The 18,489-nt window shown below is 41.1% G+C and overlaps 1 protein-coding gene across 1 annotated transcript in view; it reads right to left on the reverse strand.

Annotated features, from left to right (window-relative positions):
- Positions 1-18,489, reverse strand: part of tnfrsf21 (tumor necrosis factor receptor superfamily, member 21) — a 47,871-nt gene that overhangs the window by 15,009 nt on the left and 14,373 nt on the right. Inside the window, exon 3 of the mRNA XM_079571810.1 lies at positions 15,729-16,271. Coding sequence (XP_079427936.1) covers positions 15,729-16,271 — 543 coding nt within the window. The remainder of the gene's footprint in view (positions 1-15,728; positions 16,272-18,489) is intronic.

Here is an 18,489-nt window from a genome sequence, read left to right on the forward strand (position 1 = left end):
AAATACAAACATAGATTTTAGTTACTGAAGCAGCGCCAACGCCAACAACAAAAAATGTGCCGGAAACGAAACCAATGCTCATAATGTTGTACGCCGCTCGCCTCTCCATACTACAAGTCTGGATTAGAGAACACTCTCCTACTTTATCTCTTGACACTGTTACCATACGAAAGATTACATAATGCACTGGATGGAACTTTGGACAATTTCGTAAGCGACCGGTCTCCCCTTAAAGGAATAGGCCACCGTTTTTACATACTGAGATATGTTCTTACCTAACCTTAGACGAGTTAATATATCCCCGTCTGGTCTTTGTCCGTGCGCTCTGTCACGCAAACGGAGCACATACGCAGCCTCTCCCACATGTCACATAGCTCCAAAAAAGCTCACGATAGAAGCTACCAAGCTCTTCCACGTGTTCCCTATTTAAATAAAGTTACGTGAAGTGTTTTCATGCGAAGTATATTTACACAGAAATGTAGCATGTCGATTTTATAAGCAAATAAAAAGGGGTACTATATTGTGAGGCGTAATGATACGAGGAGCAAAACGTCCGCGCAGTAACTCCTAAAGGTTATTGACGGAAGTGAGCGGGGGGGAAGTCTTTAGGAGTTACTGCGCGGACGTTGTGCTCCTGTATCATTACGCCTCACAATATAGTGCCCCTTTTTATCTGCTTATAAAATCGACATGCTACATTTCTGTGTAAATATACTTCGCATGAAAACACTTCACGTAACTTTATTTAAATAGGGAACACGTGGAAGAGCTTGGTAGCTTCTATCGTGAGCTTTTTTGGAGCTATATGACATGTTGGAGAGGCTGCGTATGTGCTCCGTTTGCGTGACAGAGCGCACGGACAAAGACCAGACGGGGATATATCAACTCGACTAAAGTGAGGTAAGAGCATATCTCAGTATGTAAAAACGGTGGCCTATTCCTTTAAAGACTATTTTGGACACGGATGGCAGGCAATAACATGTATTGATATGGACTGAAAATAAGATGTGAACAATTATTGGATTTTGGCAAGTAAAAAAAAAAAAAAAAAATATGCTAGAGACTCAGACTTACTCATACTATACAATATAATATAGATAATTGATGCAGTTTAAGCTAAATTAATATATAAAACAAAAAAATTAACTGGAGTTTCATGTAAAAATAATCTAAATGAATAGGGTGCTAAACTTAAACCTTGACAAAATAATAATAATCTATGTGCAGATATACCGTACCCGTGTTTTGTTGTATGAAACCAAAAATAGTGGGAATGTGTGTATATATATGTGTAGAAACTCATATTTGTGTCATATCTGCTTATACAGGAGGTTGCAAAATTCACACTGCTGACACAAATTAAGACCTTTATTATCTTATTATTATTTTATTGTATGTATTTATTTGTTTTTATTTTACGCTATTGATTTAACTATTTATCTATCTGTTTTGCTGTTGTTTTCTCCTTCTTTGTTTCTGTTTTTTTTCTGTTTATTGTTAAGAAGAAAAATGTTCCACTCGCAGAAGGAACCCATAAACGGCAGCACAATGGGTTTTAATGGGAGGTAAAAAGGACTGAACGTGAGTAAAAATAAAATAAAAAAAAGACTCTGCAGCTGCTCTACTTTTGCACATGAGCGACTTGGCGAATGTGTTTTGTCCCGCCCGAGGATGGCCTTGTTTCTTGCCCCTGTTCCTGCGCTCCTCCGCTCAAGACTGCAACGTGACTCGACAGTGACTCGAAACGCTGACTCATCTTTAGTCAGTGGCTGCTGTTTTTAACGACACATACAGTAAAAGGGCTTCGGGCTGATGAGAGTGCGCTAATCAAATCTACAGGAAGGCAGCGGGGGGGTGTTCTGTGGCAGAGGGAGGAAAAAGCCCGGTCATGCACCCGGGATAGAAATTCAGTTCAGCGACAGAATGGTCTCAGCAACAATGAAAAGCCATGCACAAAGCAATGAACCAGCCCATGTCTGTAGGACCGGGTACAGTTAAACGATACCAGTCTGGTATTGGAAAAAAAACGTTTAGGTACAACAAGTATCGAAAACATTTAAGTATCGAAAGCAGGAACCAAAAAAAAAAATCATCTCTCTTTAGATCCAAGTTTTGATACTGTTAAAAGGAAGTGACTTTTATATTGATCTTTTTTCCCCCCCCACATTTTTCTGGTTTTCTGAATTTTCCACCCTATTTCTTATTGCTAATTTTTATGACTAACATTTTACTTCTCCCCCTCATTTTTTTTCCAATTTCTTCCCCATTTTGTCCATATTTTTGCCAATTTTTTTCTTTATTCTTGCCACATTATCTCCCAATTTTCCCCCTCATTTTCCCCCAAAGCGTCACCCATTTTTCACACATTTCTTAACATTGGAGATTAACCCCGATGCTGTAAATTTGCAGATCTTCCAAACACTATTGTTCTGTTTTCTGGCTTTACGTGACCAATACTTTAGCATATAGGTATCGGAAAAGTATCGGTGCAGGTATCGGTATCGACAACCAAGTATCGTTAAAACGAAAAAAAAAAGAATGGTTCCCAGCCCTATTGTCTCCTTCAGTCTCCTTCTGCAGATTAAATGGATGAACAGCCCAGTCGTGGCTCGCGCCGATCACGTGGACATGTGTGGAAAACAAAACATGACAGCGCCGGGCAGGCAAACATGTGAACACAGCACACATGGAGGGACGCAAATGACTACAAGCATGACAGGGATGTCCTCAGGAGAAGAGGACAGTGATGACCTCAAGATAATAGGACAGTGATGACCTCAAGATAATAGGACAGTGATGATCTCTGAAGAATAGGACAGTGATGACCTCAGGAGAATAGGACAGTGATGACCTCAGGAGAATAAGAAAGTGATCACCTCTGAAGAATAGGACAGTTATGACTTCAGGAGAACAGGACAGTGATGACCTCAGAAGAATAGGACAGTGATGACCTCAGGAGAATAGGACAGTGATGACCTCAGGAGAAGAGGACAGTGATGACCTCTGAATAATAGGACAGTGATGACCTCAGGAGAAGAGGACAGGGATGACCTCTGAAGAATAGGACAGGGATGACCTCTGAAGAATAGGACAGGGATGACCTCTGGAGAATAGGACAGTGATGTCCTCAGGAGAATAGGACAGTGATGACCTCAGGAGAATAGGACAGTGATGACCTCAGGAGAATAGGACAGTGATGACCTCAGGAGAATAGGACAGTGATGACCTCAGGAGAATAGATAGGTAGGATTACAGCAGGGAAATCAGAAAGAAAACAAATTCAACTAATCTCTCAAAGCCTTCAAATCAAGACAGCTGGTGCCGGTCCCAAACCTGCAGAAATGGCATCATCTCTACTGTAAAGTCTGCCAAATCAGTATGCACACTACCACACCGGGCAGCTGAAGATTTACTGCATCCAACCCAGAAAGGCCACTAAGCTTTTAATCCGAGCCTTAGAAGACTCAATCAATTTTTATTTTATTTTATTTTGCATGAATCATCATTTTTAAGGCACTAGTGTGGTCTATTTTCAGACCAGTGCGGTGAGTGCATCCCCAGCCGGAGGAGCTCGCGTGCGAACCTTCTGTGACTCTCTCAGAGCTTTAATACAGAGCGATGGACGAGAAATCCCTCTACTACGGCTCACTGCAGCACTGACCTACATACATATATATGTGCGAGTGAGGATTCAGTGTGTCAGCCCACAATGTGCTGCATATACGCATGGGAGACGCTGTGCTAGAGGGAGACAACTGTGCCAGTGTGTGCAGCGTCTGGGCTGATGTTTTCCCAGAGGTTTTCGTCACATGCAGCTGTTTCAGTCGATTCCTTGTCATGTCGGCCTCGTGTTGCGCAGCATAGAACGTGCAACCGTTTTTGGCTGTTGCAAACTACCCCATCCTTTAGCCCCTTAACCCCCCATCTTTTCTCCAGTTTGGCATTACCCAGATTTAAAAGCTTTTTGAAAGAAGCGTCAAAATAGCAACGGAAACAAGGTGAAAATGGAACAAAAAAACGACTAAAAAGTTACAAAACGCAATAAAAAAGGTGCCAAAAAAGTGATGAAAAAGCAACAAAAAAAGTTACAAGAACGCAGCAATAAAAGCATCCAAAAAGCGACAAAAAAGTGATGAAAAAACAACAAAAATGCATTTAAAAATATGACAAAAGAGTGACGAGAATACGGCAACAACGTTCTTCTGGAGGTCTTAGCTTTCAAATGAGGCGTTACACAGCCAAGAAGCTTTAAGATTTGGGTAATGCAGAACATGAGAAAATGTGCTTGGTTAAGGTGAGTTAACCAGTGCCTTAGTAAAGCCACCTTTCCACTGAACACGGTCAAGGCCGTGGGAACCCAGGGTGCTGAGGGCGCTGCAGCACCCCCCCTGGTGGATAGTTTGTGAACTGCAGGCAATATTAACCCCTTAACTCCCACCTGAACCGAGCACATTTTCTCCAGCTTTACCCCCAGTCCAAAAGCTTCTGGAAAAAAGGTGTGAAAATAGCAACAAAACTGAGACGAAAAAACAAGGATGAAAATGTGAAAAAAGTGAGAAAACATTGACGAAAAAGTGACAAAAAATGTACAAAAAATGACAAAAATGGACACAAATTTGACAGTGAGAAAAATTTGACAAAAAATTGAGAAAAAATTTACGAAAAAGTCATGAAAGTTTGACAAAAATGAGACGACAGCCCAACAAAAAAGTGATGAAAAAAAATCTGATGTGAGGAAAAAGATCAATTTATTTTTGTAGGTCTTTCAAATGAGGTGTTACACTGGCCTACAGGATTTGGGTAAAGGTGAACTGGAGAAAATGCTCTCGGTTCAGGCGGGAGTTAAGTGGTTAATCAATAGGATTTATGCACAGAAAAAGTATTTTGGGGGTAAATTTTGTCCCTCAGCGCCCCCTAACTAAAATATCTTCCCACGGCTCTGAACACGGTTCTACCGCACACGCCATGATCTATGTGCTCTTGTATCGAGTCTACCCAGGACACAATACACAACTGCAGTTGTTGTGGGCGGCGCCCCCATAGATGAGCAAGTTGTACCGGACGTCATCAAAAGTGTTGCAATGTGAACAAATGTGAACAAATGCTGACTTCTGGAGGGGTTATGGAATCATTCAGAGATGCCAAGGCTAATACTAGAGGAGAGAAGCAGCTAAAAGACGAACTATGGAGGCAAACAACATGGAAATGTTATGCTAACAGCAGCCAAAGTTGCGCTAACAGCGGCTCAATGCTAATATCGGCAAAATCCCCTTTTAGAACAGCCCGTTTCATGTCGTGAAATATTAAATCCGTATGACCTGCATGTTAATAGTGAGGGCTGTCCACTCTCTCGTTTGCCAATCAGAGGCCAGCGTCTGTTCCGTCATGTTAGTCTCGCTTTAGCGCACTTTGGCCACAGCAGGAGTTCAGTGCCAAAACTTATACCTGGTCATCTCAGGACCCATTTCCAGATCTTGTGAGAGCATCTTGTTCATTGTCCATGACACTAGGAGGACACGCAAACTCCACACAGACCGGTTCCATCTGGCCAGGATATTGAACCCGGGAGCTACAGCCACTGTCCTACCGTTACCCCTTTCCAGCTTTGCAGACTGTTTTCTGCTGTTATTGACACTGTGCTGTTATTTGTAACTTTATCCTGATGATTCTAACTATGTGCTGCAACTTTTCCATTTCCCTTCACCATTAGCGCCGTCTCAGCCTCTCCATGCCCTCCGCTCCGTCATCATCGGGAGATAATTGTGAACATAAAAACTGAGAAACATTGGTTGTCTTGAATTCTATAAGCAGACCACAGGGAGAGCAGCTATACGACAGGCCCACCCTGGTTCAGCAGTGGTATATTGTAATAGAGGGTATCCCGGTGGGCACATGTGGAAGTTGGCAGTATTAATAGTGCGGATGTTTTACTAGGCGGGCAGGTAACTCCGCTCTTTTGTTTCATGTGCACCTCAACAATTCACATCTGACTTTGGAAACGTAAGTAGTAAAGAATATAGTAACCGCAGTTGGCCTCCACCGAAGATTTACAATGTTTTGCACGTTTGAGCTTGAGATTGTGCCATATGGGCTCGGGCCTCACAACAAGACGATCCCGGGTTCGATATCCAGATTGGATTGGGCCCTTTCTGTGTGGATTTTGTCATTTAACCTCTTAAAGGAATAGGCCACCGTTTTTACATACTAAGATATGTTCTTAGCTCACTTTAGTCGAGTTAATATATCCCCGTCTGGTCTTTGTCCGCGCGCTCTGTCACGCAAACGGAGCACATACGCAGCCTCTCCCACATGTCATATAGCTCCGAAAAAGCTCACGATAGAAGCTACCAAGCTCTTCCACGTGTTCCCTATTTAAATAAAGTTACGTGAAGTGTTTTCATGCGAAGTATATTTACCCAGAAATGTAACATGTCGATTTTATAAGCAAAAAAAAGCGGGACTATATTGTGAGGCGTAATGATACGAGGAGCACAGCGTTCGCGTAGTAACTCCTAAAGACTTCCCCCGCTCACTTCCGTCAATAACCTTTAGGAGTTACTGCGCGGACGTTTTACTCCTCGTATCATTACGCCTCACAATATAGTCCCCCTTTTTATTTGCTTATAAAATCGACATGCTACATTTCTGGGTAAATATACTTTGCATGAAAACACTTCACGTAACTTTATTTAAATAGGGAACACGTGGAAGAGCTTGGTAGCTTCTATCGTGAGCTTTTTTGGAGCTATGTGACATGTGGGAGAGGCTGCGTATGTGCTCCGTTTGCGTGACAGAGCGCACGGACAAAGACCAGACGGGGATATATTAACACGTCTAAAGTGAGGTAAGAACATATCTTAGTATGTAAAAACGGTGGCCTATTCCTTTAACCCCCATCTGACCCGAGCACATTTTCTCCAGTTTGGCGAAGAACAAGGATGAAAATGCAACGAAAGAGCGAAAAAGGGGCAAATGTGTGACAAAAAACCAATGGGCAAGGAACGTTCTTCTCTATGGTCCTCGTGGGAGCTGACGTTGCTGTAATACCACCCCCTTCTGGTAAGGGGCGACTCCAAAAGACACTTGGTAGACAACGTTCCAATGGGACTTCAGACCTCCCTAGAATGGCTTAAAGGAATAGGCCACTGTTTTTCCATACTGAGATATGTTCTTACCTTAGCTTTGACGAGTTCTTTAGGACCTGTCTGGTCTTCACCTGTGCCTTCAGTCACGTAAACACAGCGCAGACGGCGTTAGCATTGAGCCTCTCCCTCTCTCCTCTATAGCTCCAAAACAGGTCAAGATAGAAGCTACCAAGCTCTTCCACGTTTTCCCTATTTAAATATGGTTACGTGAAGTGTTCCACTACAAAGTATAATTACACAAAATTAAACAATGTGGATTTTCTAAGCGGATAAAAGGGGAACTATATTGTAAGGCGTAATAATACCAGGAGTAATTTGGCATCCGCACAGTAAAGTGAAGATTACTGCGCAGTAAAGTGAAGATTACTGCGCGGATTTCGAACTACTCCTGGTATTATTACGCCTTACAATATAGTTCCCCCTTTTATCCGCTTAGAAAATCCACATTGTTTAATTTTGTGTAATTATACTTTGTAGTGGAACACTTCACGTAACCATATTTAAATAGGGAAAATGTGGAAGAGCTTGGTAGCTTCTATCTTGACCTGTTTTGGAGCTATAGAGGAGAGAGGGAGAGGCTAAATGCTAACGCCGTCTGCGCTGTGTTTACGTGACTGAAGGCACGGGGGAAGATCAGACAGGTCCTAAAGAACTCGTCAAAGCTAAGGTAAGAACATATCTCAGTATGTAAAAACGGTGGCCTATTCCTTTAAGTAACAGGCTTCGTAGGAGGGGATTTAGCAGCCATGTAGGTTTCACATACGACTCGGGACCTTTACAATGAATGAGGCTGAATTGGAACACCGGCAATCTCGAATTATTAAATTTATGCAAAAAACGAAGCAAAAAAGCTGAACTGGAGAAAAGGCACTTGGTTAAGGCTGGCGTTAAGAGGTTAATGTCTGGTTGAGTTCTTTCCAGGTGCACCGATTTCCCCCGTCGGCCTAAAAAACATATAAAATAGGCAATCATCTTGGAGTAGTCCTGACAAAAGCGGGCTCAAGATTGGGAGATGGGCACAGCTTCTGAACTAACTCAAATACACAATAGTGAATCTGAAATGTTGCATTGTTTTTGATAGATCACGGAATGCTTGCCCTACCAAACTTCATAAACACGTAGTAACCTTGTTTCAATGAAAAGACCCCATTGCAAACCGAGGCCCTGGAGGGTCCATTGAACAGCCTATAAAGCGGGCCATCTAATGCTGCGTCTGACCACATCTTTATACAGCTCTGTTTATTAGACCTCATTCCAACAAATTGCGCTCATTTAACAGATTCTCGTGGCTTCCTGTTAATTAACAACAACTGTGCCCTTTGGTTACGACGAAGCTGAAATTCCTTCATAGTTTAAGAACCCCAGGCTTGTGCTGCGTTCAAGAAGAGGTTACACCAATAATGTGAGCCGGGGTTGTATCGTATCGAAAGAAAGGAAAACAATATGCTCACCGCAGAATTTGAACTAAATCGGCTATTGAATTATTCTGAGCTGAGGACTGGCACAAAGAAGAAACATGAGACCCCTAGTGGCAAAACGGATTAATGGCAGGTCTGACGTCTGACAGCCCCATTAACCTCTTAATCCCCACCTTAACCAAGTGCATTTCCTCCAGTTAAGCTTTGCCCAAATCCATAAAGTCACAGCCTATTGCTGGGTTGCAGGTGACATCACAGCGTTCTAAAGGCCTATAGTATTATATAGAGGAAAAATGATTTTGTTTTTGAGGACATTTTTGGTCTTGTACAGAGAGATCATGGATCATTTTTTTAATTCAAATATTTTCTTTTTAGCTACGACTTGTGAAAGTGTAATGCTGTTAATAGGAAAAACTGGCTCCTGCCCCCCGTTGGGCCCGATGACATCACCATATTCTAGAACCTGCAACCCAGCAATAGGCCAGTGAAACAACTCATTTGAAAGCTAAGACCAACAAAAGTCATCTACATGGATCTTTTTCCTCACTTTGTCACTCAAAATGGTGTCACTTCAGGCCGAATTGCCGTCATGCACGAGCTTAATATAGAAGGTGCAGTTACATGTATGACCTGAGGTGGCAGTAGTGAGTATAAAATGGCTAACTTGCATCTAGCCCCTTTAAAGGAATAGGCCACCGTTTTTACATACTGAGATATGTTCTTACCTTAGCTTTGACGAGTTCTTTAGGACCTGTCTGGTCTTCACCCGTGCCTTGAATCACGTATATATTGTGAGGCGTAATAATACCAGGAGTAGTTTGGCATCCACACAGTAAAGTGAAGATTACTGCGCGGATTTCGAACTACTCCTGGTATTATTACGCCTTACAATATAGTTCCCCCTTTTATCCGCTTAGAAAATCCACATGGTTTAATTTTGTGTAATTATACTTTGTAGTGGAACACTTCACGTAACCATATTTAAATAGAGAAAATGTGGAAGAGCTTGGTAGCTTCTATCTTGACCTGTTTTGGAGCTATAGAGGAGAGAGGGAGAGGCTAAATGCTAACGCCGTCTGCGCTGTGTTTACGTGACTGAAGGCACGGGTGAAGATCAGACAGGTCCTAAAGAACTCGTCAAAGCTAAGGTAAGAACATATCTCAGTATGTAAAAACGGTGGCCTATTCCTTTAATATAGAAGGTGCAGTTACACGTATGACCTGAGGTGGCAGTAGTGAGTATAAAATGGCTAACTTACATCTAACCCCTTTAAACAGACGTTCTGTTATAAGCAATAAGCCAAATCAAAGGACCTTGGAAAGGCAGTGTAATAACACATGATCACATTTATATAGTGCGTTACAGCCTTGACTGGTACTCAACATGCTTTTCTCTTCATTTTATTTTCATCTTATCTTTTTTTTAAACCATTTTTACTCATTGAAATCTCTTTTTCAAGAGTGCCGTAGCCAAGAGGCAAAAATGACGAAAATAATAACGCTTTGGTAAAACGTCTGCAGGTTTGAGACTTTGTTTACTGGTGCTTTGGGTGTTGGGATTTGAACCGCCAACCTTCAGGTTATGAGACGACTCACTCTACTGTCTGAGCCACTGTCATCCATTGAACAGGCAGGTCTTATGCAGTGGACGAATCTCACTCCAAAGAACATACCAGGCTCTGTGTCACATTTTTGCGATTCCCTCTAATTGTTTATTCCAGATAAACACATAAATCGCAGTAAACATTTCGCCCGTGAACATGGAAAGCCCCATTCATCCCGCTCCCTTTCACTACTTCCTGCACGTATGCCAGGTTGCTGCATGTGTGTGATCCCCCTCGCTCGCCTTTACGGCCCAGGCTTCTTAACTGCTCTAGTAAAGGGGCATTACGGCCTTCAAGTGAAGCCAGCCACGCACCTTGGACGGATTAAGACGCCGTTTAGTTTTATGTACCCGGCGAGTAAATAGCGGCGTAAAATGCTTCTTTTGGTCGGCTGTGCATACTGTACATACTATACATTTTCACATAAACGCAGCCACATGGAAATCAGGGAGCACGAGAACAGAGAAGACCTACAAACAAGTTGGGGAAGGACAGGATAATCCGTTTGTGAAGCGTATTTCCCTCCGATGCAGAATAAAAGCAGTGGTTGAATAAGTTATGGAGTTTGCATGTTGTGTCTGTGTAGAGTCTTCCTCGATGTGCATTGATGTCCCTGAATAAACTGAGGCCTGGAGTCTCCTGTGAATGAAGTTCTGAAGCTAAATGTCGTTCTCTGCTGAATAAGAATAGCTTTCACAAGTGAATGAAATATTAATGCTATGCTTTAAGCTCTTAACCCCCACATGAACTGAGCACGTTTTCTCCAGTTCGACTTTAACCAAATCTAAAGGCTTCTTGAAAAAGTGTCAAAATAGCGAGGAAAAAAATGAGATGAAAAAAACAGTAAAAAAGTGACAAAAACCCAACAAAAAAGGGATGAAATAGTGACAAAAGAATGATGAAAGTGATCAAAATATGACAAAAAAGTGACAAATACGTGATGAAAAAGTGACAAAAGAATGACGAAAAAGTGACAAAAGAATGACGAAAAAGTGATGAAAAAGTGACGGAAAATGTGAGAAAAAAGGGACCAATACATGATGAAAAAGTGACAAAAAAAGTAATGAAAAAGTGATGAAAAAGTGACAAAAGAATGACGAAAAAGTGATGAAAAAGTGACGGAAAATGTGAGAAAAAAGGGACAAATACATGATGAAAAAGTGACAAAAAAGTGATGAAAAAGTGACAAAAGAATGACGAAAAAGTGACAAAAGAATGACGAAAAAGTGATGAAAAAGTGACAAAAGAATGACAAAAAAGTGATGAAAAAGTGACAAAAGAATGACGAAAAAGTGATGAAAAAGTGACGGAAAATGTGAGAAAAAAGGGACAAATACATGATGAAAAAGTGACAAAAAAGTGATGAAAAAGTGACAAAAGAATGACGAAAAAGTGACAAAAGAATGACAAAAAAGTGATGAAAGAATGAAGAAAAAGTGATGAAAAAGTGACAAAAGAATGACGAAAAAGTGATGAAAAAGTGACGGAAAATGTGAGAAAAAAGGGACAAATACATGATGAAAAAGTGACAAAAAAGTGATGAAAAAGTGACAAAAGAATGACAAAAAAGTGATGAAAAAGTGACAAAAGAATGAAGAAAAAATGATGAAAAAGTGACAAAAAAGTGATGAAAAAGTGACAAAAGAATGACGAAAAAGTGACAAAAGAATGACGAAAAAGTGATGAAAAAGTGACGGAAAATGTGAGAAAAAAGGGACAAATACATGATGAAAAAGTGACAAAAAAGTGATGAAAAAGTGACAAAAGAATGACGAAAAAGTGACAAAAGAATGACGAAAAAGTGATGAAAAAGTGACAAAAGAATGACGAAAAAGTGATGAAAAAGTGACAAAAAAATGACGAAAAAGTGACAAAAGAATGACGAAAAAATGATGAAAAAGTGACAAAAGAATGACGAAAAAGTGATGAAAAAGTGACAAAAGAATGACGAAAAAGTGATGAAAAAGTGACAAAAGAATGACGAAAAAGTGATGAAAAAGTGACGGAAAATGTGAGAAAAAAGGGACAAATACATGATGAAAAAGTGACAAAAAAGTGATGAAAAAGTGACAAAAGAATGACAAAAAAGTGATGAAAAAGTGACAAAAGAATGAAGAAAAAATGATGAAAAAGTGACAAAAAAGTGATGAAAAAGTGACAAAAGAATGACGAAAAAGTGACAAAAGAATGACGAAAAAGTGATGAAAAAGTGACGGAAAATGTGAGAAAAAAGGGACAAATACATGATGAAAAAGTGACAAAAAAGTGATGAAAAAGTGACAAAAGAATGACGAAAAAGTGACAAAAGAATGACGAAAAAGTGACAAAAGAATGACGAAAAAGTGATGAAAAAGTGACAAGAATGACGAAAAAGTGATGAAAAAGTGACAAAAAAATGACGAAAAAGTGACAAAAGAATGACGAAAAAATGATGAAAAAGTGACAAAAGAATGATGAAAAAGTGATGAAAAAGTGACAAAAGAATGACGAAAAAGTGATGAAAAAGTGACGGAAAATGTGAGAAAAAAGGGACAAATACATGATGAAAAAGTGACAAAAAAGTGATGAAAAAGTGACAAAAGAATGACAAAAAAGTGATGAAAAAGTGACAAAAGAATGAAGAAAAAATGATGAAAAAGTGACAAAAAAGTGATGAAAAAGTGACAAAAGAATGACGAAAAAGTGACAAAAGAATGACCAAAAATTGATGAAAAAGTGGACGAATTTTTGGACGAAACCACAACAAAAATGAAAAAAATCCGACACGGCAACAATGTGGGGAAAAGATCCATTTAGATCAGTTTTGGAGGTCTTTCAAATGAGGCCTTACTCTGCCCTATAGGCTGTATCTTTTAGATTTAGGTAAAGCTGAACAGGAGAAAATGCACTTGGTTACGGCGGGGGTTAAGAGGTTAGTTGTGCAAGACAAACAGCACATTGTTTCATTGTTAGGGCAAACTTCTGAAGGTCAAACCATAAGTCACGGCAGCATAATGACCATCAGGTCCAGGAGTGACGGGAGTGACGGGAGTGTGCTTCTGTATCTGCCATTAAAACCACTGCAGCTTTACTGTTTTGCTGAATGTCTCTCGTGTAGCAGCGCTGCCAGGCAACAGCAGGGAATCCCCCGGAGAGAGCGCGGCCAGCCCTGCAGTCCGTCTCAGCGCTCACAACAGGCGGCTCCCCCTTTTATATTTCCTCTTTGTCACCGCGTAACGGACCTGAGTGACCCGCGGAGGCGCCCTGCCAACTCGGCCCCCGCCAGAGCCGCATCGGACCGGATCATTCCAGTTTCCTGTGTGCTCGCACGTCAGGAGAGGAGGCCGAAGAGGGTGAGCTGTTGTCCCCCGTCCCATTGTGAGAGACTGAAATCCACTCCTCTGCGCCGGTGGAGCTGTTGATAGATAGCGTCTGGGCAGAGCGAGTAAGTCAGAAAACAAACCCGACGGGAACAGGCTGGGCTCATGTTCTCGGATGTCGAAGTTCAGATGAAGGTCGGGGGGCAAAGCTACTTCTGTGCACTGTTTTTTTTTTGAAGGAAATGACCACAAACACAGAGCTCCATGGTTCTCAGGATTCCTTCTGCTTTGAACATGAACAGTATGATCAGTATGTGCGGATAAAGTCCCATCTTACCTCTTAAATTGGGTCATTTTGATGTTAACCACGATCCAGCTTAAAGGCAAATCCCACCGTACAATTCTGACTTACCATGCGCTCAAATTTAAACAATTACAAAGTCCTTTTTGAGTGGTATGAAGTCACATGTCCACAACCTATATCCACTGGCATGAAGGGCGTCCTAATCCCACTGAGCAAACCCAATTATCAAGCTATGCTCCAGAAAAAAATGGCCGAACGTACAGTCTGTCCAAGCATATACAGTGTGGCAGAAGACTATGGGTAAATGAGTGCCCCTTATGTAACTTAAGGCCGACATTATTACCCATGGACAGACAGGTCACATTAGCACATGGATCAACACAACTGAAGAATGGGATCAATAGGTTTTAGTGCCATGGTGACGGTCACAGCAAACCCACATTGACTTTGGGGCCCACTGGTCTCACATTTTAGGGCAGAGGGACTAAAACACTGTACGCACACAGGGCTATTTACAGATACATTTTCCCCTAAACAAAGAAAAAGCTGTTTGGAGTGGGATATTGATGTTCCTTGTCACAGTTGACAGAGACAAGAGTTTGCCAGCACCTAAGTGAGTCAGTCTTTGTCAGGAAATAGGTGACAAAATGCTTGGGCTAAACTTTCTCATGGGGCTTATAAAGATCTCACATTTATGTACGCATGAATAGGGCTGGGTACTGTTAAACGATACCAGTAGGATATCGGGGGGGAACTACTGGTATTGAAAAAATTAAAGTATCGAAAGTAGGAACTGAAAAAAGTTTTGATGCTGTTGGTCCAGGGACGGCATTAAAGGGAGATACTTGAAGGGACTTTTGGTTTTTTTACTTGAAGGGACTTGTTTTTTCCCACCCCAAGTGTTTTCCCAATTTTTTTTTACATTTAATTTTTTCCAATTGTTTCTTGTTCACCCATTTTTTCTCCCTCTTTTTTTGCTTATTTTTTATTCATAATATTTTCCCTATTTCCCCATTTTCCCCCCCATTTTTTGCCAATAATAAAAAAAATCCCTATTTTTTCCTCAATTCATTACAAATGTTTTCATGGGTTTTTTGTCTTATTTTTGCCCTATTCTTTTTTTTACTGATATTTTCACTGCAAAAAGTAATTAACTAGATCAGTATAAACATCTCAATTTGAGCATAATAATCCACATTTTAGTTGTTTTGACTAGTTAAGAAGTTCTTGGGCGTTTGTCCTAGATTATTTCACTTGTTCTGAGATGTTTCTGACTCGTTTCGATACATTTCGTCCTTATTTCAGGTCATTTTCTTTGCCAATGGGGTAAGAAAATTGGTCTTGTCTCATTGGCAATTTTACTTTATTATTCCAAGCGAGATTTTCCCTAGAACTGGTCTGAAACGTCCTCAAACAAGCAAAGTAAACTTGGTCCGATCAGGAAAAGTGTCTAAATGAGTGAAAACCGCTCAAAACAAGAGACATTTCCTCAATTCAAGTCATTTAAGCCATTGCTGGATATTTACTTTTTGTAGTGATTCTGTATATCCCAATTTTTCACACATTTCCTGACATTGGAGATGAACCTGATATTGCAAATTTGCAGGTTTTCTGGTTATACACAACAAATATTTAGCATAGGTATCGAAAAAAGGGTATCGGTATCGGAAACCAAGTATCGTTGAAGTACGGTACCCAGCCCTACACATGAATGAGGACTAAGGGGTATAGTGTAGTAGCCTGAATAAAGTCTGACATAGGCCATATTCAGTCTATTCTACACTATTTTTTATCATATAGGCTATTAAACGAGAGCAGTGTTTCCCAACCAGGGGTATGGGGACACCAGGAGCGTTTGGAAGGAGGTTCTTGGAATTATTTCAGATCATAAAGAAGGTTGAGAACTGGCCTAGAGAACCAGCCACACCCTTTGGTCACCACCACCTCCTCCTCCTCACCTTGTCCGTTGGAGTAGTAGATCCACTTCTCCCGCGCCTGGGTGGGGGTTCCTTGGGGCTTCTTGTGAATGGCCTTTTCAATGATGCTGGTGGGGTCTCGCACGGGGCCCTTCTTCAGCACCCGGGAGCTCCTCTTCACGCTGCACACCACGATCACCACCAGGACCAGCAGGAGCAGCAGCACGATCATCCAGGGCAGGTGTTCGTTGATGTCAAAGTGCTCGGTGGTGCTGGGCCTCGGCGACCCCCTCCGAGTGGGACGGTAGGAACTAGAGACCCCGCCCGGGACCTTGTTGACCCCGCCCGTTCCAAGTTTGACAGTGTCTACGCTCTCCAAAACGTCCGCGCTCTTTCGGTTCGGGCCGGGGAGGGATTCGGAGTTCTGCTGGCCCACTTGGTGCACCAGGCGTGGGGACAGAGGAGTCCGTGTGGGGTCCTGGTTTGAGACTCGAGAAGCAGAAGTGTGTTCTAAAAGTTGTGCGTTCAGGAGGTGCTCGCTCACGGTTTTCCTCAGTTGGATGGCGGCTAGATGATGGTGGAAACCTGTAAACCATAAAGGACACCAAAAATTAAGGTTTGCGACTTCTAGTCTTTTCTCCTTATGATGGTAACAATTATGATTTTCTTGGAGCAACAACATTTAACTATAAAGTAGGGCTGTCAAAATTAAAGCTTTATCTCACGATCAACGAAATATATTAATGAAAATTACTTTAAAGGTTCTATATCATGCAAAATCGACTTTTTAGAGCTTTTAGCCATGTTGTTATGCTATTTCCTTATCAAAAACAGAGTGGTTTGTGGCTTCATTCACGCAGCTCTCAGTAATCCTCCTGAATCGTGCTCTCTGAGGCTCCTCCCTCTCCTGGTGAACGACTGACCTGCTCCGTTGGGACGTAACAGCGGAACAGAAGTGCTCGGCATTTGTAATGTAATGTCTTACAGCGTGATTTTAATTTGTAAAATAGCCTTTTCATTATTTCTGTCGTAAGAGAGAAACAAAGAGAAAAAAAAAAATATATATTTAAAAAAAATAAAATAAAGGATGTGCCCGAGGTGCTTCCAGGTCAGCTGAGGCCAAAACAAACACATCCCTAAGCGTCTGAACAGATCAGTCATGTTTGTGCTGCAGCTGAAGATGGAGCTCGTTACCTACTCTGGACACATGTTCTTCATTCTTAACTAACGATAATGTCACGGAGAAAAAGAAGCGCGTTTGGCTACGAGGACGGGAGTTTATTCAACTTTTTTCAAGAAGAGGCCACTCTCTCAGAAGCTGTTTTTTTCTCCGGGATTCAGCGACTATCAGCCAAAATATTGTTTTTCTGTGACTGTCACTGATGGATGTTTGGTGAACCTTCACCAGAATCAAAGTGGATTAACTTTTATAACCAACGTGAGTCCCATAATGTAAACAGCGATGGAGCAGAGGGTGAGTCAGTCCAAACGCGGGTTAGCATGTGTGTTAGCATATTAGCATGTGTCTTAGCCATTTATGAAGCTGTGTTGCAGATGTCAACTCCGTATAACTGCATCGTGAAGCAATTTCACTTATTGCTGTTTATTCATATTACGGTAAAGTATGAGCGGAGAGAGGGGGCGGAGTTAACTGAATCGAAGCGTTGTGTCTTCCGGGTTTGAAAAATACCTCCAGAAAACACTTATATTTATCACAAAAATGAGTGCTGCATAGTGGTAGAGGTACAATTTTATCATACAGTATAAATGTCTATACTTAACTTTGGAATGGCTAAAATAGCATGATATAGATCCTTTAATTTTGTACTCCAGCACCAAAGAAAATGTCTCTAATGTGACTTGTGAGGGTATATGTTGAAATCCTTGGATGAGTGACCAAGAAAGGGCTGAAGAGATCCCCGTTATCGGGCTTTTCCCATAGAATTATGAAATGGTGAACATTTGGGTAATGAAATGTGGTCAAATGCTTTAAATTTGAGTGTTTTATGTCGGCCAAGCATTAAAGTGTTACCCTCCCACCTTAACCGAGCACATTTACTCCAGTTCGGCATTCCCCAAATCTAAAAGCTTCTCAACTGGAGAGCTTACAGATACTGAGCTGATGAACTGAATTTCCTTCGGGATTAACAAAGTATATCGTATCGTATCGTACAGACTATGAGCCAGTATATCGCCTTATTTGAAAGGCAAGACTGACAAAACTGATCGTAACTTTTTTGTTGTGTTGTCGCTGGGTTTTTGCCGTGTTTTTATCTCTCTTTTTTCCCCCCCGTGTTTTCATTTTTTGTTTCTTTTTAGTCTTGTTGTTGTTGCTTCTACAACGCGTTTCTGTCGCTTTTTTTGTTTTGTTGCTATTTTGACACTTATTTCAAGAAGCTTTTAGATATGGGTAATGCCAAACTGGAGAAAATGTGCGTAGTTCAGGTGGGGGTTAACAGATTAATAATGAACTAGGGCTGAAACAACTAATCGATTAATCGACAACTAATCGATTACTAAAATAATTGTCAACTATTTCAGTAATCGATTAATCGTTTTCTAGTAAACACAGACTAAAATAGAGCAAAAATGACATGACAATAAAGTATTTTGGATGAAAACCTACTTTGTTTTTAAAGTGAGGGTCTGCAGTGTTTTGTACATTGTAAATTTCATAAATATCTGTCTTTGCCTCGTCCAATCAGAAAGCAGAATTAGCACAAAGAGCCTCCTACAAACGTTTACTTTAAGTTTACTCCATCAACATGTCCTCAAGCGGCGCCACTTTCGCTTTATGTGGTCA

This window comes from Gobius niger, assembly GCF_951799975.1.
Source record: "Gobius niger genome assembly, chromosome: 15".
Taxonomy (NCBI): Eukaryota; Metazoa; Chordata; class Actinopteri; order Gobiiformes; family Gobiidae; genus Gobius; species Gobius niger.